The 27,612-nt window shown below is 33.4% G+C and overlaps 2 protein-coding genes across 3 annotated transcripts in view; one reads left to right on the forward strand and one right to left on the reverse strand.

Moving 5' to 3' along the window:
• Positions 1-21,729, reverse strand: part of LOC148620823 (spermine oxidase-like) — a 40,302-nt gene extending 18,573 nt beyond the window's left edge. The window contains exons 1-3 of the mRNA XM_088574653.1: positions 21,340-21,729; positions 19,169-20,083; positions 15,888-16,017 (exon numbers count right to left, since the gene is read on the reverse strand). Of these exons, the coding sequence (XP_088430779.1) occupies positions 15,888-16,017; positions 19,169-20,083; positions 21,340-21,490 (1,196 nt within the window). The 5' untranslated portion in view covers positions 21,491-21,729. The remainder of the gene's footprint in view (positions 1-15,887; positions 16,018-19,168; positions 20,084-21,339) is intronic.
• On the forward strand, positions 21,723-27,612 carry LOC148620824 (uncharacterized). 2 transcript variants are annotated; one of them, XM_088574654.1, is made up of 5 exons: positions 21,724-21,798; positions 23,933-24,103; positions 24,953-25,491; positions 26,283-26,364; positions 27,460-27,612. In XM_088574654.1, exons 3-5 carry the CDS (start codon positions 24,973-24,975, stop codon positions 27,498-27,500), a joined length of 642 nt encoding a protein of 213 aa, XP_088430780.1. In that variant the 5' UTR covers positions 21,724-21,798; positions 23,933-24,103; positions 24,953-24,972; the 3' UTR covers positions 27,501-27,612. The 2 variants fall into 2 exon arrangements, with proteins under 2 accessions (XP_088430781.1, XP_088430780.1); XM_088574655.1 differs by lacking the exon at positions 23,933-24,103 and having other exon boundaries at positions 21,723-21,798.

A 27,612-nucleotide genomic window follows, 5' to 3' on the forward strand; every position in this document is an offset into this window, starting at 1 on the left:
TCATAAATGTGCCAAGACTGACATTTCAGATGTAAATAATCAATTCATAATTGATATTTATACTATTTCAAAATTCTGGATTGGACTATGGTAGATGAGAAATGGGGTGTTTATATAGCTTAAGTTCTCATACATAATTTTATTGTTCTGACCTTTAAAGGTCAATAAAGAAGGTCAAAAAGTGATTACAAACAAAGATGAACTCAGAGAGGATCCGATAAGGCCGCCAGACTCCCTTTACCCAATGATTATTTTTAACCAGAGACTCCATCCCACTTTTAGTTCATTCATAAATCTATGCAGTATGAGCCAAAATTGTTTGTAATTACTTGAACTGGAAATGTAAGCAGCCTTTAAAGGTACAAAGGTTAAACAATGTTAGTGACAGGATGAGATTACTCACTACCGACTGCAGACGTGCATTACTACATGTGACAAGAGATTTATGATTAATCGATTTTCTACTGACAGGAATTTTAGTCTTTGCTCTACCTCCTACATCTGACAGGTCAATTCTCCTATGAAGTGCTATTCTCTAAAGAATCAGGCAGTGGATGAGTCGTGGGGAAAAAACGCAAAAGTCTGTCCATTAAACTTATTAAAAATGTTACCTGAAATGCAGATATGGCAAATATTTCTTCTTTATGTGTCAGTAATTTGAGGAATAAATTACATGAAATGCATTGAAATGCCATCATCAAAGGGAGATAACTCACTTTTCCCTCATTATTCTATTGTAACTTCTAACTCGTTTCTGCATCCTCTGAACTGTCAATTTGTCTTCTATAGACCATAAACTTTCTGCCCATATTGTCAAATTAGTGTGTTTTTTCTGAGCATGATTCATTATTTTTCAATTTTGTCAGATTCTTACAGATTCTAGCAATTAATGCTGAAAATATAAATGCTTCATAAAAAGGGAATCGGGACTTAAGTCATTTAAGAAAGAAACAATTTGAACTTTACATGTACAGAGTTGTCAGGCTTCCGCAGCGTTTGATCATTTACGATGTTTTCTCTGTTTTGTATTACTGCTGTGTAGGAAGTTACATGCAACAGTCTTGAAAAAAAAAACAAAACAAAACAAAATTAAAAACGATCTTCCAATCCCATCTTTGCTTGGAGGTTATGACTATAGCATGCCAAGTATTAATTTAAACATCGTTTTTCTTCATGCAAAGGAAATACAATACTTTTCATGGAATGTCTAGATGCCAGAAGCTGTTAGAGTTATTAGCCTTAATGCAATTTTCTATATAAGCTCCAATTAATTTTCTTATTCTCCTGAAGTTAATTTTTTTCCATTCTAAGGTTCTGAAGAAAAGGGTAGTTTTTAATATAACGAGAATGGACATGGTGAATAAATCAAAAGACAAAAACTCCATGTTTCAATGTTTACTATGCCTTACTTCCTTTTTTCTTTTTCAATTTTCATATGTTCATATAAATTGCTCAAATAGTTAAATCATAACAAAAAATGGTATTCCCCTAGTTTGCACAAATGCAAGCAACGTTATATGACCAAAAGCTTATACTTATTGAAATAACCATTTAACCCAGGGAGAATTGTTCTAAGCTCATTAAAGGTAAAGAAATTCTTTAATGACAGGAGTATTCCATGCTAAATAGTCCATAATGACATATCCACAGCAGTTTAAGGTTAACAACCCCATTAACTTGATTTATAATGGTACTTTATTAATTAAGGTGTAACTTAAGACATCCTAATGACAAAATACCTTTAATCATGCTAATTACAGCCACTGCTATCAAACATGATGTCTTTCTAAGCAGAAATAATTCCTCTTGTAATATCTTAATATGGGCACGGAATTGAAGATGAGCACTTACAAATCAAATACAGTTAAATCTGTCTCCGTGACCACCTGTATTCAGCAATAATCTATCTCAAAAGACTATCATAATGTCACTACGAAGCGCATTCGTAATTTTGCTCTACCTCTGAGGGTTATTTAAGACTAGTTCATCTTGCTAGATAAGGGTTACTGTCCTGTCCACCCTCCTTCTCCCCTGCCCCACTTCCACCCAGTTACCTTTGTCTAGCCAAGAACAGACAGGTTTGACTGTAAGTCAAATAAATTTTATCATCTTTCAAGATTTTGTTGTTACATTTTTAAATTGAGAAACAGACTCATCTGACTGCACATGTTGATTACAAATTTTTCACTTTTCAAAAATGACTGGATATAGAAATATCTAATATTGTAATTTTAGAAATAGCTGTACATGCTCAATCATTTTCACCATTTCAAATCTCTGATTATAATTTTCTAGCTCTAGGGTTTACATCTGTTTAGACAATCTTCCAGTAATACTCAATTTCTACAACATTTGTAAGTAAAAACATTGTCATGAAGGCCCCTGGAACATAAGACTTTGTAATAGATATGTTGAACATAAAACAGATGCAACTATCACAAAACAACAAAAAAAAACTTACTATGTGTTCTGATCATGGACATCACAATAGACAAAAATGATGATACAGAGTATGAATCATAGTTAAAAGAAGGATCTAGATTTATAGCAGACAAAGCAAAGAAGACACACAGCATTATTTCCTCTTTAAAGGAGAAACTTTACCTTTGGATATCCAAAGAAGTCGGTGATAGGTTAAATGTATCCAATACATGACCAAAGACACGACAGAACAAAACAAAACCACAGAAGCTTGAGCAGGAAACCACAAACAACTAGAGTAGGAAACAAAAAATAAGACCCTTTCTGTTTACCCAAATAAAAAAGGAAGGGCAATCTCTAATGATCGGTAAACATTAGCCCACGCTGTGACAGATGTCTATTAACTTGTGGTTTGTACACAAAGGTGAACTTTCTTCCTTTCTAATCCAAGCATAAGTGAAAAATCAATAATCATTTAATACAATGTTCAGGGTTTCATTATTTTTTTGCAATGCAGGTACCTTTGGTTGCGTAGGAGGTACTTTTCATCATTTTGTTTAATAAAAATGTATGAAATTTTAAAATTCTGGAGGTACCTTTTAATAGTTTAGAAGGGTAAAATTACTTGGTACCACCTCAACGTTATCTTGTTGCTTACCACAATGTTTTGTTTATACAGAAAGTTTTAAAGATTACTCTACAATATGAATTATAACTAGTAAAATTTGAAATATGTAAATCCTTATTTAAATATAGACATGAAAATTTATTTTAAATGTATATACATATACTTAGTTACATGACAGCCTTGGACATTGTTCCAACATTTGTCAAGGAAGAAAGATGGACACACAATGATTAATTAAGAAATGTACAGGTGATTGTCATACAAACATTAATCATTTAAGTTATAAAAGTTATTCCCCTTTGAGTTATATTTATTGTATACTATTTCAAGCAAGGTTTTACCTATGTTATTGTACTGATGGGCCTACTGTAAACAAAAATGAGGCACATGGCCTTAACCTGAAAACAGACACAGACATACAGACTAACATATAATGACCAAACCCAAAAGAGGCTAGGGCTAAATAGGTGTCCAATATGTAAAGATTGAAAATTACATTGAAACTATATAAAAGAATATAATTCACAGCATCTGGTCTCTAATACAATTTTTTTTTTGTTTAGAGCACATTCATATTTTGGCAACTAACTAACAACAATAGATGAATATAACGGACAAGTTTTTTCAACTGTTTCAAGCCTTAAGGCTTGGTTGATATTGGTTTCATTGTTGGATCAATCATGGCTTCTCTAGCTCCAAATATTTTGATAAAACAGTCAAAACCTCATTCAAACAATGCCCACGTACTGTTAATACTATTGGCAGGTTTTAACAAAACATCAATTAGCAGCTAGCATTGACCTTTTTTCTTACATGTTATTAGATTTGAGGCTGAGGCATTAACAATGGAAGTTCAATGATTTCAATGATAAAATGAACCACAGCTGTTTGGAAATTGGTACAGCAATTTCATAACTATAATTGATTTATCCCTGTATTACAATCATGATAGATCTATCTAAGAAAAAGAGAGAGTATTTTAGGCAATTATTTGCTTATTTTAGACTTTAATTTTGCATAAAATTAAAAAATCTGTCCACCAAATATGGGGTTTCTTACTCCCAGACAACTCTTGACTCACCACTGTAAGTATTAACTTTAAACTGTTGTACTGAATAAGTATAAATTGAATTTATTTTATTTTGTTCAATTAAGACTGACATCTAACAATACATAACTGTAAACAGTTGTCACAAAAGTAAAGTTTGTCATGGATTGTTACAGTGTATCTGTCTGCACCATGTGAACCAATTTATACAACATGTCATAGTTCCCTTTCCTCTCTTGTCTACCCTAGACTAGACTTTTTTATGAGCAACTCAACCGGTGTTTCTAAAAATGCAGACGCTTACCCTACCGGTGCACCTGGTCCATGCTCCTAGTTTTTAGTGGAGTCAAAGTTGCTCATTTACTGTTATTGATTTGTACTTATTACTTCGGTTATTTTACGTTCTTTGTTTTGTGTCTGTCTTCCATGTCTGGTCATTGTTTCTGGATTACATTATTTAGATTTTCACTAGAATCCCTTGCGTACTCTTTGTAAACACATGAAGCTCAAAATACATGGTCTTGGCTGAAGCTACTCTCTCTCTTTTAAATGAGTTAAGAAGAGCCTACTTGGCAACACCCAAGAGACAGGGAAATTTGATGAATAATATACATGTACCCTCCTGGAACTTACTGAAAACATTCTGTCAAACAAGGAAAAATTTGTTTAGTAGTTGGTCAAGTGAAAGAAAGCAGACCTGATTTTAAGAAAGTGGAAATTGGCCAAATTGAAGTAAATATACAGTAAAAAAAGGTATCATAACGGTAAAAACTGGATTTGAAATAGCAGAATTCCCCTAAAGAGTGGAAAAAAATCGTCTGCACAACAACAAAATTTAAAGCTTGATACTAATTTACAAGTAAGTTGGTCATGTATAAGAAACAGATTTTTACCTTGTTTTGGCCTTACTCTAGGTCTAAAGTAGGCATAATAAGTAAACTTTCTACCTTGACCTCAACACAAATAAATAACCTCAGAAAACAATGACTGTTAAACAGGAGGAGACCAACATTTGTCAAGGAAGAAAGATGGACACACAATGATTAATTAAGAAATGTACAGGTGATTATCATACAAACATTAATCATTTAAGTTATAAAAGTTATTCCCCTTTGAGTTATATTTATTGTATACTATTTCAAGCAAGGTTTTACCTATGTTATTGTACTGATGGGCCTACTGTAAACAAAAATGAGGCACATGGCCTTAACCTGAAAACAATAAAGTACAAGTTTACTTCTTTTAATATGTAGGCACATTTTCTATATATCATAAGCACTTTTCTTTGGAAAAATATGAAAATCACCATATACATTGCTGTAAGTGTTTTCTAGTTAAGAGTACGAAATTGAAAAAAAATTATATCTGTAAAGTCCCACAACTCAAACAAAAAACTTTAAAAACTGAAAGGGAGCTCAAATCAATAGAAAGAAACAATTCACCCAAAGTTTCATAAGACACCAGTCACAAAAAAGGGTGTATAAAATGTATCTAAGCTTCTGCCTCCTTATTTAACATACATCTGTGTGAACAAGCTCCAGTAATCAGTGGAAAGCTACATGAAGGTCTGTTTATAAGTTTCAAATTTTCAACAAAAACCAAATTAGTTGGACTTCATCACAGTACCAGAAAATCTATATCCATCATTTGAGGACCTTTTAGAGAACAAATGAATGTATTATACATGTAACAACCAATTACTTCAGCTTGAGAAAGCATATTTAGTTACAATATTCATCTATCTTATCACCATCAATCAATAAATGGTATAATTACATTCTTATCTAGGAATGTTTTCCACAACCAATGAAAAAGTTCATCAAGTAAGATCTATAGATTTTTCTTCATAGCCTGTACTTTCTTTTTTTCCAAGATTTACAATTAACTGCTATCTTAACCAGGCAAGAAATACATTTCATTTGAATGTATGCATGTAAAGATAGAAAATTTCGAAGTAAAGCTCACTAAAGGATACCCCTCGTTCCCCACCCCCCCCCCACCCCTTCAGGAACCATATGTTCAAAATGAAAATATAATCAGTCATCCAACAGGAAGTTGATGCCACTTTAGTCTGAATTGGAAAAGTAGGTGCAGAGAAAACTGAAATGAAAAAGTTGTTGCATGAACAGACAGACAGACACCATGGCTACATATCATGTACCTCCTGCAAAGCGAGGATCATAACAATGGTGGTAGGGAAAGAAATGCTCTTTTTTTAGACATGGGTAAATTTTTCATTATAAGGAATATTTTGGTAGAATAAGGATCACAGTTTAAGTTCTAAATGTCTTCAGGTGTCAAAACAATTCAACTTATTTACTACATATAATAAATTTTTAACTGTCCTAAACAGGAAAGGTTTTCTGGACATAAATTAAACACTATCAACTTGTTTTTGATCTTTGTTTCACATAAGAACAAAATTTTTTAATGGACCAAACCCAATATAGACCAAAGATTGGCTCACGCCAGACTAAGTCAACAGACTTCTAGTCTTCAAAATGACTGTTGTTTGCACTCTCCAGATTAAAGATAATCTTCTAAGAACTGCTCCTAACCAACAGTGCATTTTCCTTCCTTGTTCAAAAATCTTCAAGTGTTTACAGATCCTGGTACACCCATTTGAACACATGCATGTATACCAAAACACCTACTTGAAGCTAATTCAAATCAACTCACAGGAATTTCTGTGAAATACTGTTTGCAGGGTAGCTGCTCATATATTTCTAATATAGACACCTGCAATTTCAAAGCTTTCATTGGCATTGAAACTGTCCAGAGTTCACTTGTTCAATGTATTTATACTTTCACCACTGACTATCTAGTAAAGACTGATTTATTCCTATCATACATTAGATCTTTCTAACAAATAGGTCCAGGAGATTGAAGTACCAAAATAAAAAAAATTGTCTTCATATTCTGAAGCTAAAAAAGGAAAAGGTGTGAGGTTTAGAAAAAATGGGGTTAAATGCTATATGAGACTTATGCACAAACCATATGCAAATTAATAAACCTTCTGAACAAAAAAGTTTCAGTTCCTATCACTGGAACAATGTCAGACCCCTTCCCCTGGTTTGGAAGGCCATGGACTATTTGCCCATTCTGGCTAGAAATGGCCCCTTCGTGTAAAAGAAAACTATGTGTTAATATGGTTTCTTAACAAATGGCCTCTTCAGATTGTAAAAATCTTTGAAAATCCTGAAAATGGCTTCCTTCCAAACTACTGCCCCTCCCCTAAAAAAAGGATACAAATTTCAATACATTAGCAAAACAGTTTAACTCATGTCAGACTGCCTAAAATGGAAAGTGATAGATTGGTCTGGGCCTTTAAATAATTAAGATAACCCAAATTTAATATTCTTAATATGCTGGTACCCATATATCGATTAATGTCATGACAATTTTATTGTAATACAGGTTAAGAAAAAGGTCTGACCCTTATCACTTAGTTAATGCACCTTTTTGCATAAGAAAAGCATTCATGTGAAATTTGGTAGTCAGTGATTTCATTGAATATACTAAACTTGTACACTGATAGTCAATTAAAATAGGAAAATCTAGTCAGGAAAGAACTTGCTGCGTAATACTGTGTTACTGTATAAACTTTAGCCCTCAAAGTCACTAGTGGAGAATGAGCAATGGACCAGAACAACAAACAATCACTAATCCCAAAGGTAGCAAGTAGCTTTGATAAAAAGTTGTGGAGAAAACTGTAATGAAAGATTAAAACAATCAAATGGAAAGACTGTTACAACAATCAACACTTACCTCCATCTTTCAAAGCAGAGTGGTTGGGAGATAGGGTGGGGGTGGGGAGGGGGATAAAAAATACACTAACTGTACACATTCATTCATTGACTAGGGGACACTAAATAAGATATGTATAACTTGATAAAAATAGAGCGATTACAAATCTATAAGCACATTACTCATACTCAGATTTCTCTTAAATGTTGACAAGCAATCCAGGACTGTTGACTAGTTCATATTAATTCATATTCAGATTTCCAACAAGACATCAGACAGTTTGAATGTTTTGGCCTCAGCTAAATATAACACTGACCTATGATGAATGGTTCAAGCCTCAAGGGAAAGCCTATGTACATGCATAGTTTGGTCACATTAACAAGCCAAATTCTTACATTTAATGTCTTACTTGCCTGAAGCAGTAGGTCAAGCTCATGGTTGAATTACCACAGGAAAGTGCTGCCTGTATACAGTACCATTACAAGTGTCAAGAATTTTTAACACAGAGTATTAGTAAAAATAGAATGTTTAAGCATCGGTTTCTGTAAGAATCAGGCAGTAGGTTAAATTTGGAATGAAAAACACATCATTTTGACAATGTAATTGTCTTTGTAACATCAAAATCAAGGGATAGACACACTATTTTTCATATCATTTTGGTAAACTGAGTTATATTTTTTATTGAAATGCACTGCAGATGAACATTTCAGGTATATGTATCGACAAGAATTCAATTTTCTAGCATTGTAATGAAAAATGTCAAACATATTCACAAATAGAAAAGATATTTTGAAAGATCGGTATGTCTATTTTGAACATTTTTGTTTGCCAGTCCTGGGCTTTTATCATTACTTATCCAAATTTAAACATTTAAGATGAGGGGTTCAATTTAATCAAGTTTAAAGGTTCATGACCAGGTTTTTTTGCAAGGGGATCTTTCAGCCGAGATACCTGATCAGTGAGTATCATCTCATTTACAGATGCTTGAATTGCAACTTATAATTTTCAGTAGGTGGGCCAGGAGCTTTATATTTCAACTGATTCTGAGTCTATCGTATTTAGAAGCTAACTTTGAACTCCTACATCTACTCAGTAATTGTACGCCAGAGATTCAAATTAACTTTCAAAGAATGGAAAGTCAAGGACTTTTCCAAGTTTAAAATCAAAGGCCCATCTGAGGAAAAACCAAGTCCTCAATACAAATGTCAATGAAAAAATTTGAAGATCTAGGATCTAACACAAGTAATAGTAAATGAAATTTCAAAGGTCAGAAGCTTATCATCCTGATGGAGCAGGAATTCAGACCCACACTAAATTGAAGCCCTGCATGCACAGTATTGATGAATTTGAAGTCTTCTAGTTGACCAGAAAAAAAGATGTAATTTAGAAACAGTAAAATAGCAGCACTAACTATAGAACATTTAGAGAACAAAGCATTTTTTATATAAAATTTTCTAATGATTTATATTCAATTCTCAATTTAAAAAAAAAAAAACAATTTAAAAGTAAGTCAAACCATCTAAATTTTGGCACATCTTTAAAAAATATATCTAGAAACAAGAAACTAGGTCTTCACTCTTTCCTGACACTGCTTTATTGATGCCAAGGTGCATGTATTTTCATAACCCAAGTAGATATTTCATACTTTAAGATTAGATTTCGTAAACATTACCTTGGGTTTCTCCACAAAGAAAAGTGCTTGTGTATTTATTCTACAGATCATGCAGGCAGTTCATGACTTTCCAGACCAAATATACATGTACATATTAACGTTTATGAAACTTATCTTATTGCTCAAACATGGTGTATTTAAATAAAAAAGGTGAACTAAGTCTGATAAATTGAGAGTTTTTCCATATATAATTTTTGCAAGCATTATCATCTAAGGCAACAATTTTGAAGGTGCAAATCAGTATTTTGGTAATGACATGCGGTGTGGTGTATGAATTTTAAAGAAGGCCTCTTCGTTGGACATTAGTCACAATATGTGTCTATGTCTATATTTCTTTCACAGTGTAGCTAATGCAAATTTTCTTCAACCTTGAATACAGTGCATGCCTATGTCAGATACATTCAAACATGCCTTTAGCAACCACTTGTAATTAGCGATAACCTGCTTTAAAAGACTTTGATTATAATATGACCCAAGACTATGATTTTTTTTATTCTTTAGGATTTGTCTTCAGTTCAGGGTTTTCCCATCCATGCCAAGATGCAAAGCCAAATGCACAGAACACATCAAAATTCTCAACTTCATTCTAAGGCAAAGCCAATAACTAAAGCTGTTCAATCCTTAGATATTGAACTTAAAGGTGTAATACATGTAGTCCCTTTTTTAAAAGCTATTATCACTAGGTTAACAGTAAATAGTCTGAACCAAACACAGTTAATAAGGCCCAAAAAATTATATGTCTGTTTCTTGCTACCCTACAATGTAACTACCTTATTTTTTTGTGCAAACCCTAAACATTTTGTGGCCATTTTGACTCACACTTGTTAAAGTCTAGATTGTTTCCCCACTAACTCAACATAAAATATTTTTGAAAAATAATTAATTTCCCTACCTACTTGTACCTACCCTATTTTATTCTTGCTGGTAGTAGGAAACAAGATTGTTACTTTGTTTTGGCCTAAGACAAAGATTTAAATGTGAATGAACCAAGAAAGAAAAAATTCTTCTGCCAAATGACCCAGTTCATTAATCAGGAATGGTTTTGTAAGACTTCTGTTCAACTTTAAATTTCCCGTTATTTAGGTCAACTACATGTAACCTTTAAATAACAAGTTACTCATTCTTAGTTTATTTTAATGAAAAAAATGGAACTTTCTATAGATCAACATATTTGATCTTCTGAAACATATAGATTGATCAGTGAAAGTTTATTGTGGTGTCAAGTAAATATTTCCTTTAACACTGGCTAACAAAGATCGGACTCGGTTTTACTCTAGGCAAATTGAAAGTTTGTTTGTTTGTTTGTTGGGGTTTAACGTCCGAGCAGCAATATTTCAGCTATATTCAGACAATGAACATGAAATGGATGATAAAATGAACATGAAATGAAAAAAAAGGATGGGTCACAAGGATAATAGGGTCGATAAATTTTGATTGCCACTGGAAAAAGGGGGATGGGTAAGGTCGGGCAATTTAGCCTCCTGTGGCGGAGCGCAAAGGTTCCTACTCCTATCGAATACCACAGCAGGGTTCTTTAACGTGCGAGGAACGTGGCATCTTTCCCAACACGGCGCACCACTATGGTTTGCGGTCAGGTTTTCCGTATTATAGCCTGACAACCCCAGCATGTAACACGCCAGGGGTACCCCATTCCACCACCTGGGGCATACATCCCAGTTGCTCTGTGGGCAGAGCGCCTAGCCCCCGGCTAGGTTTCTGAGCACTATGTAGTCGCCTTTTACGACAAGCTTAGCGCTGCTGCAGGCCTATTCTTTTAACACCCGGACCTGCACGGGGCCAAATTGAAAGGAACTAACATCTGTGGTGAGCATTAGAAAAAAGAGGAAGGCTTGAAAATGTACCATAAATTGTAAGATTTACAAGACATCAGGATTTCAATCGAATAAAAATAAATACCCCAAAAACATTCACTAAACTTAGATTATCAACATGGTCATATGGCCTAACGGCCATTTTCTCCTTTACCTACAAAATGTAACTTTATCTTTTAAGGCTATTTTTTTTTACAAGTACTAGTGACCCTTAAAATTTACACCTGTGAGTTCAAGGCTTACTGTCTTACATACATAGAGAGACAGACCAAAAGTTGTAACTGTACTAGTTAATAGACATCCACGGTTTCCTGAAGTAAGACATGAATATGTCTGGTAGACTAATTCTGCCATCTAAATAAAGGAAATCTGAAGAACAGTCTCAAATTCAGACATTGATACTTTCGCTTATTTGTACATGGTGTAAAAGAACACACAAATAAGTTGTGATGAAAACAGAAAACAGTTAACATGCTTTTGTTTCTGTCCATTTCACATTTTAACACTTCATTTCTATTTGATTTACATTAAAAATGCCCTTTTGAAATATAAAAAAGAGTCAATTGATTACACTGAGGAGATTCATAGTTTTCCTCTATGTAATACCGGTATTATGAAAAGATTAACGATATTGATGATTTTGTACAAGTCAATACGAAATGGTGTAGTAATGCAACAGTAATTCATTGACGTTTTTCATTACACATTTTCAGTCTGCATCGGCAGATGGCTGTTTCATAGTGCTCAATAAACTTTGTTGCAACTGCAGCAGGTGTTTACAAATTTCTATGTAATCAATAGTGTTCCGTAATATTTTTTAAAACCAATTCAACTGTCATTACTGGACAGATCAAACATAGTGGCATATACTTCTTATGACTTGTTTTGGACTTAGACCTGTGTTTGAATGAAAAAGCACACAGACAAAGGTTGTTTTTCATGACATAAATACACCATCAATAATTCATGACATAATTAGGATTACAACTGGCTGCCACTGTTACACCTCCCTCCTCACAATATATTCTAAACCATGGCAAGCGGATGAAGGACGGTTCAATGACAAATCTGTACATCCAACCCAATGAAATCAGATCCTTCAGGCATTTTTACATTATGACTTGGTTATGGTAGAATGGATTCAGGCATTTGGAATAATAATCTGGATTATAGTATCCCCAGGTTATTAGGCAGTCAAATTAGGAAGTCACAAATGGATACATGTACTCAACAAATTGATATTGTGATAGTTCTAAAAAGTCTCTTACAAATTTCAAGGGTATTTATGACAAACATAAATATAAATGTACACATCTTAAAAAAAAACAAAAAACAACCCAGACCCCACTCCAAGACTCCAATCTACATATCCATTCCAATATCTAACAACACCAATCTTCCAGAGCTACCCTACCTGTAGCCTACTAAATATATAATTAGCATATAGGACATAAATGATTGATGTCTTTATGAAGGACAAGTACAAACAACGCACTTTGTCTATTTCATGGTAAATCAGGTTGTAATAGGTCCCAATGATGATTTTTGTGTACTAAATGTACACCTTCTCATGTCAACATGATCAAGGAAGTCTGTTTTCATGATGGAGATAAAACTGTACAATTACCTTCCTTTATTCTACTCTATTACTATTGAATCCTTTCAAAAATCCTAACACCTTAAAACATAATTTTATCAAGGAAGGGATAATTTTTCACCCATTATCTATTAGATTGTTCTCTGCTTTCAGAATTCAGGAAATCCTACTGTCAACAATTTTTTATTGTGTTGCTTAAGGGAAATGTTGAACAAAATTTGGTATTTTCTTAACAGAGAAACATTTTGTACAAGTATCTTTAAAAGGCAGAAAAAGTACAATTTTTCAAACAGGAACTGAGAGAACAAAATACCATTTCAAACAATAACGGAGTTGGAGGCATACAAAATTTACATGCTACTGATATTGTTAACAATACTCAAACTGATGACATTTCAAACTGAAGAAGTGCTACTTCTACTAGTATATCAAACAGAACATAAAGAAAGCCCAAGAAAGACCTTGAGAAAATCAGAGGTTTGGCTAAGACAGATACTGACAGACAGGCATAGCAATGGCTAATTGGAGCAAATTCCAGCATATTTTAAATACTGATGAATCATGCACTTTTTGCTATTTTCTGGGTTGAAAATAAACTTCTGATTCACACAGTTTATCTATCGATACAATTTCATTCTAGCACATTTGTTATAAATATCAGAACTTGTGTGATTCATATATTGAAAGTTTATGTCATCTAATCACTTATCCATATTGACTAATTCAATGCCATAGAGAGATCAGACTTAAAATTCAGTACACACATTCCAACTAATGAAAGATCCAATATTAAGGGAGAAATGTGACGTAGCAAAACAATTAAACAAAGGAAAATCCATAGAACTTCCTGTAGTCTGACTTCATTTAAATTTATATCATTGATAAAGTTCAAAGGGTTCAAATTCTAGATGTGCCGCACCTAGGAGATGATTTCTATCAAGCCTATTAAGAATGTTAAAGAGATTTACATTACTAAGTTACTAAGTTTTACTACACTATATCAGTCACACCACAAACAATGACTTTAAACATTCATTCATAGTTTCAAACAAATAATTCAGATAAAAACATCCTGGGAGTTTATCTTTTGCCTTTGAACCAGGAAAACATTTGACATGTTCTTTACTAGTAAACAATTTGAAAAAAAAATTAAATTAAACATAGATGTACATGTAGGCATTTATAATGAATAACAATGAAGTTGTTTTGAAGCTTGAAAAGTAAAACAGTATTCAAATCTTAGACTAAGGGTTTTCTGGTCAAATAAACCAAAATGAACTAACAAGTAGAAAATGTTTGTTACCTCATGAATTTTAAGTACTTCTGTGTAAGAATCAGGCACAAGAGTGGCACATTAATTTTTCTCAATTTGGTCTTTTTGGCCTCAAATATATTCAAATACATCTTGAAAACAACTGAAAAGCTATTTAAATTTATCCTAAAGCATTGATGAGGTAAATATTTTTTTACTGCTTATACATGTACAAGGAAAAAAATTTCGAAAAATTTTTCCGCCATTTTTCCATAGTGCATTTCAACTAGATTTGAACTATCAATATCTTAAAAAAGCAACTTTTACAAACACTTTGACAGTAATTTCTTGAGGTTATGAGGTATAAATACTTGGATAATGAAATAAAATCTGTGTATTTTTACTTCATGTGCCACACCTTATACACATTTTGCCTGATTCTTAGATAGGTAAGTACTTAATTGATAAAACGTGTTTACTTAGCTCCTGTGATATTGATCAACAATGACATTCAAACTTGTAAAAGTTCAAATTCAAAGAACATACAGTATTTATATTGTATACATTATACATACAATGTACTTTGAAATACACTTTACATGGTTATGACTAAGCACTTATATGTTTTAATCAAAATGATTGGGAATGAACAGGTACATGTACCATATACAACATTTTTCAAAGTACCATGTACAAGTGTACACGGTACTTTAAAACATTTGTAAAAACTTCAAGATGTCATTCATTTCAAGCTGAGTACAAGTCATATTCTAACATCTCAAGCAATCCACTGACAATTCAAAGCTGAGAGCAAGTCATATTCTAACATCTCAAGCAATCCAATGACAATTCAAAGCTGAGAACAAGTCATATTCTAACATCTCAAGCAATCCACTGACAATTCAAAGCTGAGAGCAAGTCATATTCTAACATCTCAAGCAATCCAATGACAATTCAAAGCTGAGTACAAGTCATAATCTAACATCTCAAGCAATCCAATGCCGAGTACAAGTCATAATCTAACATCTCAAGCAATCCAATGCCGAGTACAAGTCATAATCTAACATCTCAAGCAATCCAATGACAATTCAAAGCTACAAAATAGTTGTACTTTTCAAGAAATACAGTACATGGTACTTCAAGGTTTTTGTAAACAAATTTTTACTCCTTTGACATTTTATATACAACTTTGGTGGATAACAGATCTACTACAAAAAGTACATATGTACTGTGAAAGTACTATTGTTTGTGGCAGTAACCATTTTCATGGTTTTTGTGTGTGAGCTAGACCACAAAATTTGGTTCCCAATGAAGAAAGGATTCCCATTGATGTGTGTTCTGAAAACCTCAAAAGCACGCATTCAAGAATCCATGAATTTGTGTATATTCCCTAATCCACGAAAATTGATATCAACAAAATAAAGTAATTTCATAGTAATCGGTGAAAATTGGTTTCCCCAAAGAGAACCATCCTATCACTAGTACAACAACAGGAAAGGTAAATACACTGTACACATGAGATGTAGTATATACACATGTACATGTATTCTCACAATATTCAATGTACTAAATGCATAACACCCTGCAATCTACATGTAGTAATCCTATAAAAAATTTGGAGATTGTTACCCTATAACATACATGTACATGTACCAGAAACTTTTTAGAGTTGTATCATTGTATGACATACCTGATAACTTTTTTGGGTTGCGGAATGTCTTTTTTGTTAAGGAATTTCTTTAATGCCTCTACTATATCCTGACCAATCTGTTCTTCCGTCAATGACTCCATATATAATGCTTCTTTCCCACTCAACCAGCCTAAAAAAAACAAAATACTCTCATTCATTTGTGAACCTTAAAATGATCACATACATGTACATGTACATTGTATATGTAAGGCTGTTACCAGTAGTTAGAATTAGACCTACTAAGGCATAAAAAAAAAACATTTACTATGGTCCTGCTAACCCTAAAGACCCTTTTTTTTGGTACCTACCCATAACTTGTTTTTTTACCATTTTTTACAAGCAAGTTAAGTCTGAATGTGTCTACAACACATGTGACAAATCAGTAAAATACATGGGAAAAAAATGAAGTTTTGCCCACCTACCGACCCTAGTTTTTTAGAGCATGTTTGCAGAAACAAAGGGTTTTTTTTTCTTGGCCTAATTATTCTTTTCCTTTTCAGCAGGTTGAAACTTCATGTAGCAACACTCCATTCTACTTTCTCTTCAGCTGACATTTCTGATCAGTCAATCTTATTTCAACTTTTCTGATAGTGCAAGCATTATGTAAAAGGAAATACCAGAGCATTCTGGAAAGGTCATCTGAACAGAAGTGGTGTTTGGTGATTCATTGTACAAGCAACTACTGAATAGTGAATGGAACAATTATTAGATATAAGTTTAATAAGATAATGTATTCAAGGCAACATACATGTACATGTATGTATATGCATATGCATATTTGTACTTACCTGAACAGTACTATTACATTAAAGTACTGATGTACAAATGAACTGTCAGTCTTTCTAAATGGAGCTAATTAAAAATTGGCCAATCACATATAGAAATGTACAACGAAACATGCAAGCACCAATCAATTTTTCATCAACATGACAACTACTTCAAAAACCTTTTTGGACTCTTAGCTGTTGGATCAAAAAACATCATTTGTTCATGAATCAGTGTACAGTAGCATGTACACTGTACAAAGAAGTGATACATTTTCACTATATGTATTTACATGAAAATAATATTCAAACATTTGTACATGTATAATAGTGCAGCTTACATGTACATTTTAGAAATAAAAATGGGAGAACAGAATTGAATACATGTACTAGTATATTCATACAGAAATTTGCACGGCCAGAGAATATGTTTTACAAATAACTGTATGGAGGTTGTCAACCTCTCTCACAGATTTCAATAGAAGATGTTCAAAGGTGGATGACCCTGGCCAAGATGTCAAAGAATATTAAAGACAAGCAAAGTGCAGGCAGGTTTTCAATTGATATCTGCCATTTAAATTATTTAAATTTACATGGATTAAAGTAAAATAACCATTTAATAGATTATCTAGGGAATGTAGCATGATTTTTTTTAAAGCAGATTCAATTATTGTCATTGCATGATGGTGAAGGAGTTCAATGGCCGATCTTACATAAAGTGCAGATGAGTGAACCTAAATGACTTTACCATGTGCCGCGCCTTGGAAATCAATAAATCAGACTAAAACTGACCCAATGACTTTTGAATGACCGGACAGTGAACTCAAAGGCCTTTTCAGGCTTTTGTGATCAATTCATTTTCCAGGTTTTATCACTGTCCTTAAATTGACTCTGTCTCCTTGTCTGCATGTCTGCTGTGAGCAATTATTTCAAGCAGATATGAATGACTTTCATTTTTCTCCTTGAAAATAGAAAGCCACAAAAGATGCTGAATAATCTACACAGATCAGTGTAGAATATAATTAGATCTTTTAAAAGCTTTGGAGAATTAATGATCCATTTTGTACTCATAAAATGACCGAGATTAGTAACGAGGCATTAGTTACACAAAAACTGTCTACTGAAGTAGTGCTTAATTATTAATATGTACTTTTAAAGTTTAAGCCATTTTGGCAGAAAACATTCAGCCAATAAATGCAGTTCATTTCCTTGAACTCTGAATGGTCAACTTTAAGGCCATTTACAATGTACACACATCCACTCCCACCTTCACCAAAATTTATGAAAGGGCTGATGAAAAAAGTAAATGAATTACTGCAGTGCTCGCCTTTAGCCACTTATTAGCCTGAAGCCCGGCGCAAGTAAAAATTGATATGGGCTAATGTAATGATGTGTATATTTCTTGTACATGTGACCTGCTTTCATTGGTGATGTTCTGATGATTGATTTTAATCAAAAATCGATTGATTTTTTAAATTCCAGCGATGATCCATTATTTTTTTCAGAATAAAATTTCACTAATCCAGACAAAAACTACATGTACATATGTACATGTATGTTTTTCCTGTTATCAGTTTGTTTTCATACCTCTGGTAATTCAAACATTTGTACAGTAAGTCAGCTGTTTATCTTATAAGGCTTCAGTGACAGGATCCAGTCAGATGGCCATGGTTGAGTATCAACAACAGAAGTTGTTCGACCATCCAAGCGATAAAAAAAAGAGTCTTGATTCTGATTAATCAATTATGGATTTTCATTTGTACATGCAATAACATTTGTAGGAGGGAGCACACTGTCACAGTGTGACATGAAACACGTGATTTATAATTCATTAAATGAAAGGATTATGTACAACTACAGTACGCATATGATGTGATATCACTTTAATGGAGTGTGATTCTAAACCAGTTTAAATATTGGTATCTTCCTTGTTAACGCTGAAAATTGAAATATCAATGACACCTCATCATGGATAAATAAATACATTTGTACAACATACATATGTGTACATATGGACTCAGAAGAGAAAGAGATTTAACTCATGAAAACTGAATTTCGCAAAACTTAACCCTCTTTATTTAATTTCAGCATAACACATAATAGCAAACTTACCTAGCTTGAAACTATTTCAAAATTAAAAATTTCATAATTTTGAGACATTTAATTTTCACTTGTGAAATTATAAATAAGTTCATTAATCAATAAAATAGGTACATATACATGTACAGCTGCATCAGTAAAAATGAAATACCACAGGACCAAAGAAATCTTTGGTAAAAATGCCTTCGGTTCAGCAGTATTTTTTTACTTTTTTAGCTGACCATGTTGGAGAAAAGTACAAAATTTGAGATTTGGTCCTGGAGTCCCTGAACCTATTTCGTGTCCACTGCTGTATGAATGTACAACATGTAGTTTAATATATGTGCAATGCATGTAAATGTAAAATGAACATATGATGAAATACATTACATGTACAATGTACACTGTAAATGTGAATAGTCCAATTTTAAAACTTACCAACTAACACATTGTCATGAACCACTTCAAAGGAGTAAATTTTACGATACCACGTGTGTCGCAGATCATTCATTTCAATGAGATCATTGTCCCATACAAGTTCCACACGGAACAATTCAGGTTCTGTTATGGGCTCGTCAAACTCTATAATGACTTTGTCTACAATCCCAAAACCGACTGATTCTATTGCGTCTTGTTTCAGTTTAGGCAATGGTGGGCTGAACATTCTATCACAAGCTGCTTTTAATACACCTAGTGAAACAGTGCTTACTACATAATTTGCATAGAATTTCTCTCCGTTTTCACACTCGACGCAACATTCATAGTTGTCTTTCTGAGGATCTGGAAAATTTTTATTCCATTGTATACACTTGACTGGATGATTGAATAGAAAGTTTTCTTTTGGGATGTTGCTTTTAAGGATTTCTAACACTGCATTGAAACCGGGTGGAATTGTATAATGAACACCTGGCAGCTCTTCGTAACTACCAAACTCACTTAGAGAAACTTCTGTAAGAGAATCACAGCCTGATATACAACATTCTAATCGTTTCCGCTGATCAAATAGCAGTTCTCTTATATGGCGATCACCGTTTGTATATTGTTCTAATGTATCTTCATACTCTCGCTCAAGAAATGCTCCTACACTATCATTTTCTTCCATAGTGGGTATACCACTTTGATAAAAATCTTCAGCCTGAATTATCAACTGTCCGTATGCCAAGTTCACTTGATTAACAATTTTTTCAGTCACTTCTTCACCACTTTCCATTCTAAATGTAGTTTTATGACGAAGACCTATATTTCCATGTCTAAGTTCTAACAAGTTATTGTCATCAGCTATCTTGAAAATTGGATTCCTCTCAATCCCATGAATCCAGTTAGCCCCCATTTCAGCCTTATGGCCTTCATTATCTGAAATAGTAAAATTAGGATATTGAATTTGAATCTTTTAGTTGATGTGCTATTTTTCCTATCTTCATTTTGAACATTTTGATACATGTATAATGTTCATTACATTTTTTTTATTTTTTTTCATTATCATACTCGCACATCACGTACAGTACATGTACAAATGTACATGTATAATTGGATCAAGTGGTTCATGTTCATACAATGTACATGTACATTTTGTACAGATAAAATTTAATTGCAAAAGAAGTTATGATTTTTAACTGGTGTTAATAAGACATAATAGTGTTGTGGGTGGAGAACAATTTGTATTCTTGGAACTTATTGCAATTTAAAACTTTCAAAATTTTAAGATACAATATACACTGAACCAGTTAATTATACACTTGTATAAAAATGTACAAACTACATGCAATATGAAACAAATTTTAAGTAACAGATTATCAGGAAAAAAAACTTGATAATTATATCATGTACATGTACAATTGTACATCAATTAAAGGAAATATGTACATTGTACCTTGAAATATATTTTCATTTAGAATCAAATGGCTCATAACATATGAAAGTGAACAAAAATGATACATTGTTCTGATATTTTATATGACCTGTCACCATTGGGTATAAAAGAAAGAACAAACTTGTGAAATATATGTGTACATTTTTTTTTGTACATGATGTGATGAGAGGACTGCCTGTGGCATATCATAACACGTTATGTGTGTAAACATGTGGTCTAATAAACATACTATTAACATTGTAAAGAACTGATTAAAAGAAACGTTTCTTTCTTTAATTGTTTTATAATTTAGAACAATAAATCCTGTTGTCTTGGGTCTTGTTTTTAATATTTTTATATTTCATTTGGTTAACAATTGTAACTAGAGAAACAGATTAGACACTCTGGTGAATGTTTGACGATACCCACGGGCTAATGAAAGGGGGGGTAATGTCGAAGGCAATCCCATCAATTCTATATTTAGGTACAAGTCTGATTGGTTTACACCCAGACGTAAATGTCCTAGTTTTCCGACCTTCACACAACCATTCACAAAAATTTGATGCGTCGTCAGGTCATACAAATTCACTAAATTTAGAAAATAAAGAAATTGAAGTATAATTAAAGGTCAATGAGGTTAAAAATAATAATACTATTACATAGGGGGAATATATATTCTAAAATTAACAAATTTTATTAGAAATATAGAGAAAGCTATCACGAAATCAGCCCATGACACACTTTTCACCTCGAAACTTACCAATATTGACGGTGTAAATTCTACCACCCGTCCTATTTGAAGCTTCAAGAATAACAAAGTTTGTAAATCCATTTTTTGCTAAGTGATCCCCTAAAGCTATACCAGAGATCCCAGCCCCGATTATCACAACTTTGGGCTTTGTTTCACCCATCCTGTGGACTCAAGCGCTCTCAGCTGACATACGTCACGTACAGAAAACACTAGAAAATTGAATTAATAATCCCTTTTTAACAACTTAAACTGTCCGACAATTATACGAAGATATATCCTTAAACATGTTCTCCATAGACACCGCCTTCTTGATTTCACAACATGTTTTTGATTATAAATTTTAGTCTCAATCGGGAACGGTTACTCAACACATATTCTGATGACGTCAGATAGGTCGAAGTTCAAAGTTGACAATGTTCAGTTCTGCATAAAGGATATATCTGCTCAACCGTCACAAGGCTAATTTTGGTAAGGCTTTGACCCTAAATGATTGTCGTTTCTTACAATATTGTTTATAGTAGAAATATAGTCATTGAACCAATTCTTTTGATCAGTCGTCTGCTAAGCATCTATAAAGTCGATATTTTTTTCCGAGTTTTTGGACCCCTAAAATTTTTGAACTATACTAGTAGACTTTAAATTGATACTGAACCAGAATTATGACAATCCGATTAAAATAAGACCCATAGATCGAGAGTTCCACTCAGTCACTACAGTCAAGTGAATGAAACAAATCTATTAGGTCTTTTTTTAATGAAATTGGAATGCATTATAAGGTCAGTGATGGCACTTTTTGGATTTTGAATGATGGAAAGGTAATCAGGAAGTTTTTTTTTGGTGAAACAAACCTACAATTGATGTTCTTATATATTCAAAATTGGTTTCACCTCCGGATCCTTATAAAAAGAAACTAAATATAATATATAAACGATTTTGTACTGCGCAGGCATTAATATTAGGGCTTAAATATAATTGGTACCCGTTGTAAAAACTTCCGTGATAGGTCTCTGGTGATACTTGTTAATCATATATACTGATAAAAATCTAAACTTTTTTTTTTAAATACCCATTCCACTTGGTGATACTGCTTGAGTTTACAATGAGACACATAACTTGTAGGGCCTTCTACTTGTATGGCCAAATGGTACACATCACACTTTAGCATCAAGTCGACATGACTCGATTTCATCATATTGCAGTAGTTCAGTATTTTAGAAATTCGTGCTGATTGCAAAAGCAACATATACGAGTGTTTTGGTTGTAGTTATCAGTAAATAAGACATAATGCCGTACATGTTTGTCCGTTCGAGTCATCCAAATTTATCGGGTTACTGATAAAAAATCTGTCCAAACCCTTTCAAAAGTATTGAGAATGGATGCAAACTGATAAGGACATATAATTTAGGAATCTGTTTTTGAACTCTAGACCTCTTGAAATGTTTGTATTGTAATATATTATTTCGTGTTCACCGTGTTCCTCAGTGACTTCTGCTTTATATCTTATGCATCAATCTGACTCATATTTGGCATATTTGGAAATGGGTAAATTATAGTCCATACGCCCGTTTTACCGTTCACCATTTCGTTTGCAGCAGTTATCTATAAAAAAAGTTCTTCGATTCACTGAAGGAGTTAGACCTAGGGTAAAGGACATAACTTGAAATCAGTGATATGTTTGTATCATAATCAATTTTACCAATGCCTACCAAGCTTTCATTTAAAACATAATTAATGAAATCAGTCCAACCTACTTTGATGCTTGCATATGTCGAGTACAAACGTTCCAATGATTTGTAAGAGTTATTTCCCTTACCTTAGGTCTACCTCTTTTATCGGAATCGGGCCTGTGTGTATACAGAAGGATTTTAAAAGTAATCCGGGAACTACGATTCGAGCAGAAATCAAAAGGATATAATGATAAAGACCAGATATTGTAAACAGACAAACACAATATAATCATGGGAACATGAAATAGCCAATATAACAAAGGCGCAAATGAGCAACTCGTAATCCACCAAAAACTGGGAGCCTGGACCAAGTGCAACGGTAAGGTAAATGTCCTCTGCTTTTCTAGTAACACCGCTTATATGCTCATAAAATGTTAAGTCCGGAGCTCACAAAAACACTGTGCAATTAATTCCAGAAATGTGCTAGCCTAGTATTACTATATGCACAAGAAATGAGGTACATACTGATTCGGAGCCAATCTGTGATGAAAGGAGTTAGGGGTATGACTATTTTCTGATTCTGGAGAGTTTTTATCTCTTGCCAACTAAAAAAAATATACTTTTTTATTTGATGTATAAGCCCATCATTCAAAGTACTTATGATCCTATTTTCTCAGTACTTTTCCCCAAGTATGCATGCTCCGTGATCCACTGATGTTAAGCGCTGCGTACAATGTGAATTATAACTTTGAATCAACAATAATATACGTAGATATGACACCGTTGATTGTTGACGACATTATTTAAAGCTTCTGACGCACATTTGCGTGTGAAAAGTTATTTCAGATGTCCCATCTGTTACCACCAACGAGGGAAAATAACGTATTATTTTACACTTGATGTATTGGCATTTCATCATTTTTTTTTATTTTCAGTACGCACTTTACCCTTAACAAGTTTGATGGTCAGGTGAAGATAATTTCTTATATGTCTATTTTATGATGGAGAATTTTTTTCTTAATGGATGATTTAATGATAGCTATTTTGAAACAGAAGGAATAAAACAGTCCGGGGCTTAGTTACAATATATAGCAATAAATAGAAAGGTACGAATTAGCTTCTAGAAAAGGTCACAAGTAAAAAAAAAATAGATGTTGTTGGAATTAAAGTAAAGATAAATTATATATGTTCGGTTTATCTCTCATTCGTTGGGCCAGGGTCTGCTCAAGCTATACGGATCTTTTACTGCATTATACTTCTTACAAATAAGCTACATTGCTGTAAGTCTAAAATCGACGCCAGGAACTCAAGATCGGTTGTTATGATGTGATCATCTCGTTCTCCACCATAAGAACAGGTTTTGTTCACAATTTTAGTTTCATTTTCGGATTTGACATTATTTGAGTAACTCGGTGAGTGTTGATAGAAAAGCAGAGGACTCTTACCCTACCGGTGCAGGTTACTCATTTGTTTTGTTTCTGTGCGTATTCGTTTTTTAGATATATGTATTATTTGTAGCGTTTTATCTGTTTTCTTGGTCTAGTTATTGTCTCAGAATAAGCGAAATTCTGTTATCGATAGGTACCCTTTTTGCTACTTTAAGAAAATGTAAACTATGATGCAAATGTTATCTCTTGTTGCTGACCGACCCAACGCTGTTGTGAAGATATTTGCTCCAAAATCCTCGTTCGTTCGTACCTGAGAAACGGACCTATATGGAACTGTTCATGGTTGAGTCCTAAGTCGAATACTGAAGTATTCTGAAAAGGAAACTATGTTTAACGTTAACAGTTTCACACAATTTATATTGCTTCATTTGTCTACCAATTTGTGTATGTGTGAATGGGTGTCAGTGTGTGTGTGGATTTAATGTGATTATACTTGTACAATGCAATAGAAAAAATGTACAATTAATTGATTGATAACATTGTAAAAACTTACTTTAAATGTTTCAGGTACCCATTATTCGTATACTATGTCGCTTCCATCAAGTTCCCAAAAACGGCTGTTTTCTGCTCCATTTTTGTCACCCCTCATGTCGAAAGACTTGAGTGGGAGGCAAATAAAGAAGACAATAGGAGTGTGTCCTGATATCCAAGTTATAAGTGGCCATTTAGAACAAGAAACGGTTATTCCATGTGAGAAACAAAGATACCTGCCTACAAAGAGCCCAAAGAGGACACTTTACACGTTCAAAGAACCACTGAATACGACAGACCAGAGTAGCAATGACCCTGGAATAAAACATAAACCCAAGAGAGCTAAGCGATACTTAATTCCGCCAATTCACCAAGAGGGCAAAACAGTCTCTGTAACAAGTAACAATACCCAAAAGACAGAGCAACACCGCCAGGTAGACCATGGAAATCCTATTTTGATGTTTGGTATGCCAGACAAAGAAAATCGAAACCATATTGCAGAGACCATCATCGACAAGACAAAGTTGAAGTCGCCCATAACTACGCATAGAAAGAGCGGAAGAAGGTCAAGAGAGGTACAGCGCATATAACTGTAGTATCTTGCACATGCAAGGGGAATTGAAGACCGGGAGGTTGAGCTGACTGACCACGCAAAGAGGGACCGCACCGTCGGTATCCACCATTTGTTACATACAATTGATAAAATATATCAGTATATTTTTTTTTCAAAGTGAGATTTACACAGACTAACTAGGGCAATTTTATTTACGCAAATCATGTTATTCTGAAATTCGCGCAAACAGTTATCATTGTCTGCTGGCACTACCTGTATCAGTCTGTCCCTGTGAGCTATCAGAAGAGGGGATGAATAATTACCAAAAAAAAAAGAACGATACTTTAGTTCCAATACCACTTGTTTATTTGAGGATGACATATAATTAATTTCTATAAGGAATATTATCATCAACATTTTTAAGATGCGCAAAGCTCGGGGAAGTCTGAAAAACAGAACAGCCCTGATCAAAATTAATTTATTGATTAAGCATCTTGATGTATCTTTTTTAGAACATGAAAGTTAAGGACTCGACTCCTAAAAATGGAAGGAGGCTATATAGCCTTTTCGTACTGGTTTCAACACCTTCTGCATTTCGAATCACAAATTTTAAATTATTGAATAGACCCACAATTTATTTGCAAATAGAAAAAAAAAATACAACAAAAACAGCATCAAAAATCTGATGCTACAATGTAATTAACAATGATGCTTACTTGTAAACAGTTAGCACGAACCGACTCGCACAAAATAAAAACAAACAAAAGAAAAAAAAATGCAACAAATACTGGTTAATAATACATTATTTTTCAGATAAAGCTAAAAATACTACAGTCTATCTACAAGATGAAATACGAACTAGAAGTAATCAGGGAAAGACGGAAAGAGCTTTGGAGTATGTTACATAATAAATGCATTATATATATTGAATATTCCCTGGTCAGCTCAACCAAAACACGTTCTTGGTACAAGTTTATCGAATTTCTTACTGATATCTCCACCAATAAATCTCAATCTGCAATTGAAACGAAAGCTTTTTTGTGATTTTAAAGACAATTACCCTACCGGTTCACCTAGTCTCGCATTTAGTTACGCATTTAGGAATTTGTCCCTACCAGTTTCTGTTAGAAATTATTGTGGTTTTACGTCATTTAGTCATGCAGTTAATTAACTGCTAGTAGTCCTTAGTATACATTTGTGTTATCAAGGATTTATATATTTAACTTCTTGGTGTTATTTATATTCAGTTTATTTATTTCCGTTGTAACAAGGGACTCGGACCTTTTTGAACTGATTTTTAGGTATGTTTAATTGCGTAATATTTTTTTTACAAAGGCCATTTTTGAAAAACTTTAACCCCCAGCATTTTTTGCGCCTGTCCCAAGTGAGAAATGTCTGGCCTTTGTATGCATATGTCTTGTTTCGTTTTTTTAAGTTACTTGAGTATATGGGGCAACCTTTTCACTTTATCTGTGTATAATGATGTTTTTTTTTGTTTAATGAAGACCAATGGATAGCCTTAGGCTGAAATTTTCGTCCCGGTGGGGTGTTGTCCCTTTGACATATATACACCATACATATTCTCTTTGTACCGCAAAGACCCAGGGTGCTCCGTTGCACCTATGCGGGTTAATATTCAGTGTCTTGATCTCCGTAAATATGAGTGGTTTCTTTGTTTCTCTTTCGTGATTTCAAAAAGCATACCTATCATAATGTCAGTTAATTGATCGGCATTTTCCGCACCTTTTTTGTCATGCTTGATGACATTCAATTGATGTTCTTGCTTTTAAAGCATTATCAGTTGCAGGTCAAGTTGGAATTTTGTATCGATTCGCTATGACGCTTGGACTTTGAAAAAATGATGCAATTTTTTTGTGAACAAATTAAGGATGAAGTTTGAATTTTATTCTCACGATAGATTTTCTGCCAGTAGGGAACATAGTTTTGCTATGCAATACTCTTGTTATTATATATTTTCTATATTCAACAGGTAAAATGAGACCAAGCTTAAACAATATAGAAGAGGAGTAACGTCAGATATCAAACCAGGGGTTTCGGTGTTGGTGTGTTATTATGTTTCCCAAAGGTCGTTATTATTAGAAACTGTGATACTTTTACAATAAATAAAAAATCTGATTAAAAA

Source organism: Perna viridis, chromosome 3 (assembly GCF_037379345.1).
Source record: "Perna viridis isolate PV_CMFRI_1.1 ecotype Kerala chromosome 3, ASM3737934v1, whole genome shotgun sequence".
NCBI lineage: Eukaryota > Metazoa > Mollusca > Bivalvia > Mytilida > Mytilidae > Perna > Perna viridis.

Excerpts from the sequence above, each read along its gene's own strand:
- LOC148620824 (XM_088574655.1), top strand. The coding sequence starts at position 24,973 with ATGTCGCTTCCATCAAGTTCCCAAAAACGGCTGTTTTCTGCTCCATTT. Across the intron at positions 25,492-26,282 it reads GCGGAAGAAGGTCAAGAGAG|ATAAAGCTAAAAATACTACA; the intron begins GTACAGCGCATA and ends ATTATTTTTCAG. Across the intron at positions 26,365-27,459 it reads AAGACGGAAAGAGCTTTGGA|GTAAAATGAGACCAAGCTTA; the intron begins GTATGTTACATA and ends TATATTCAACAG.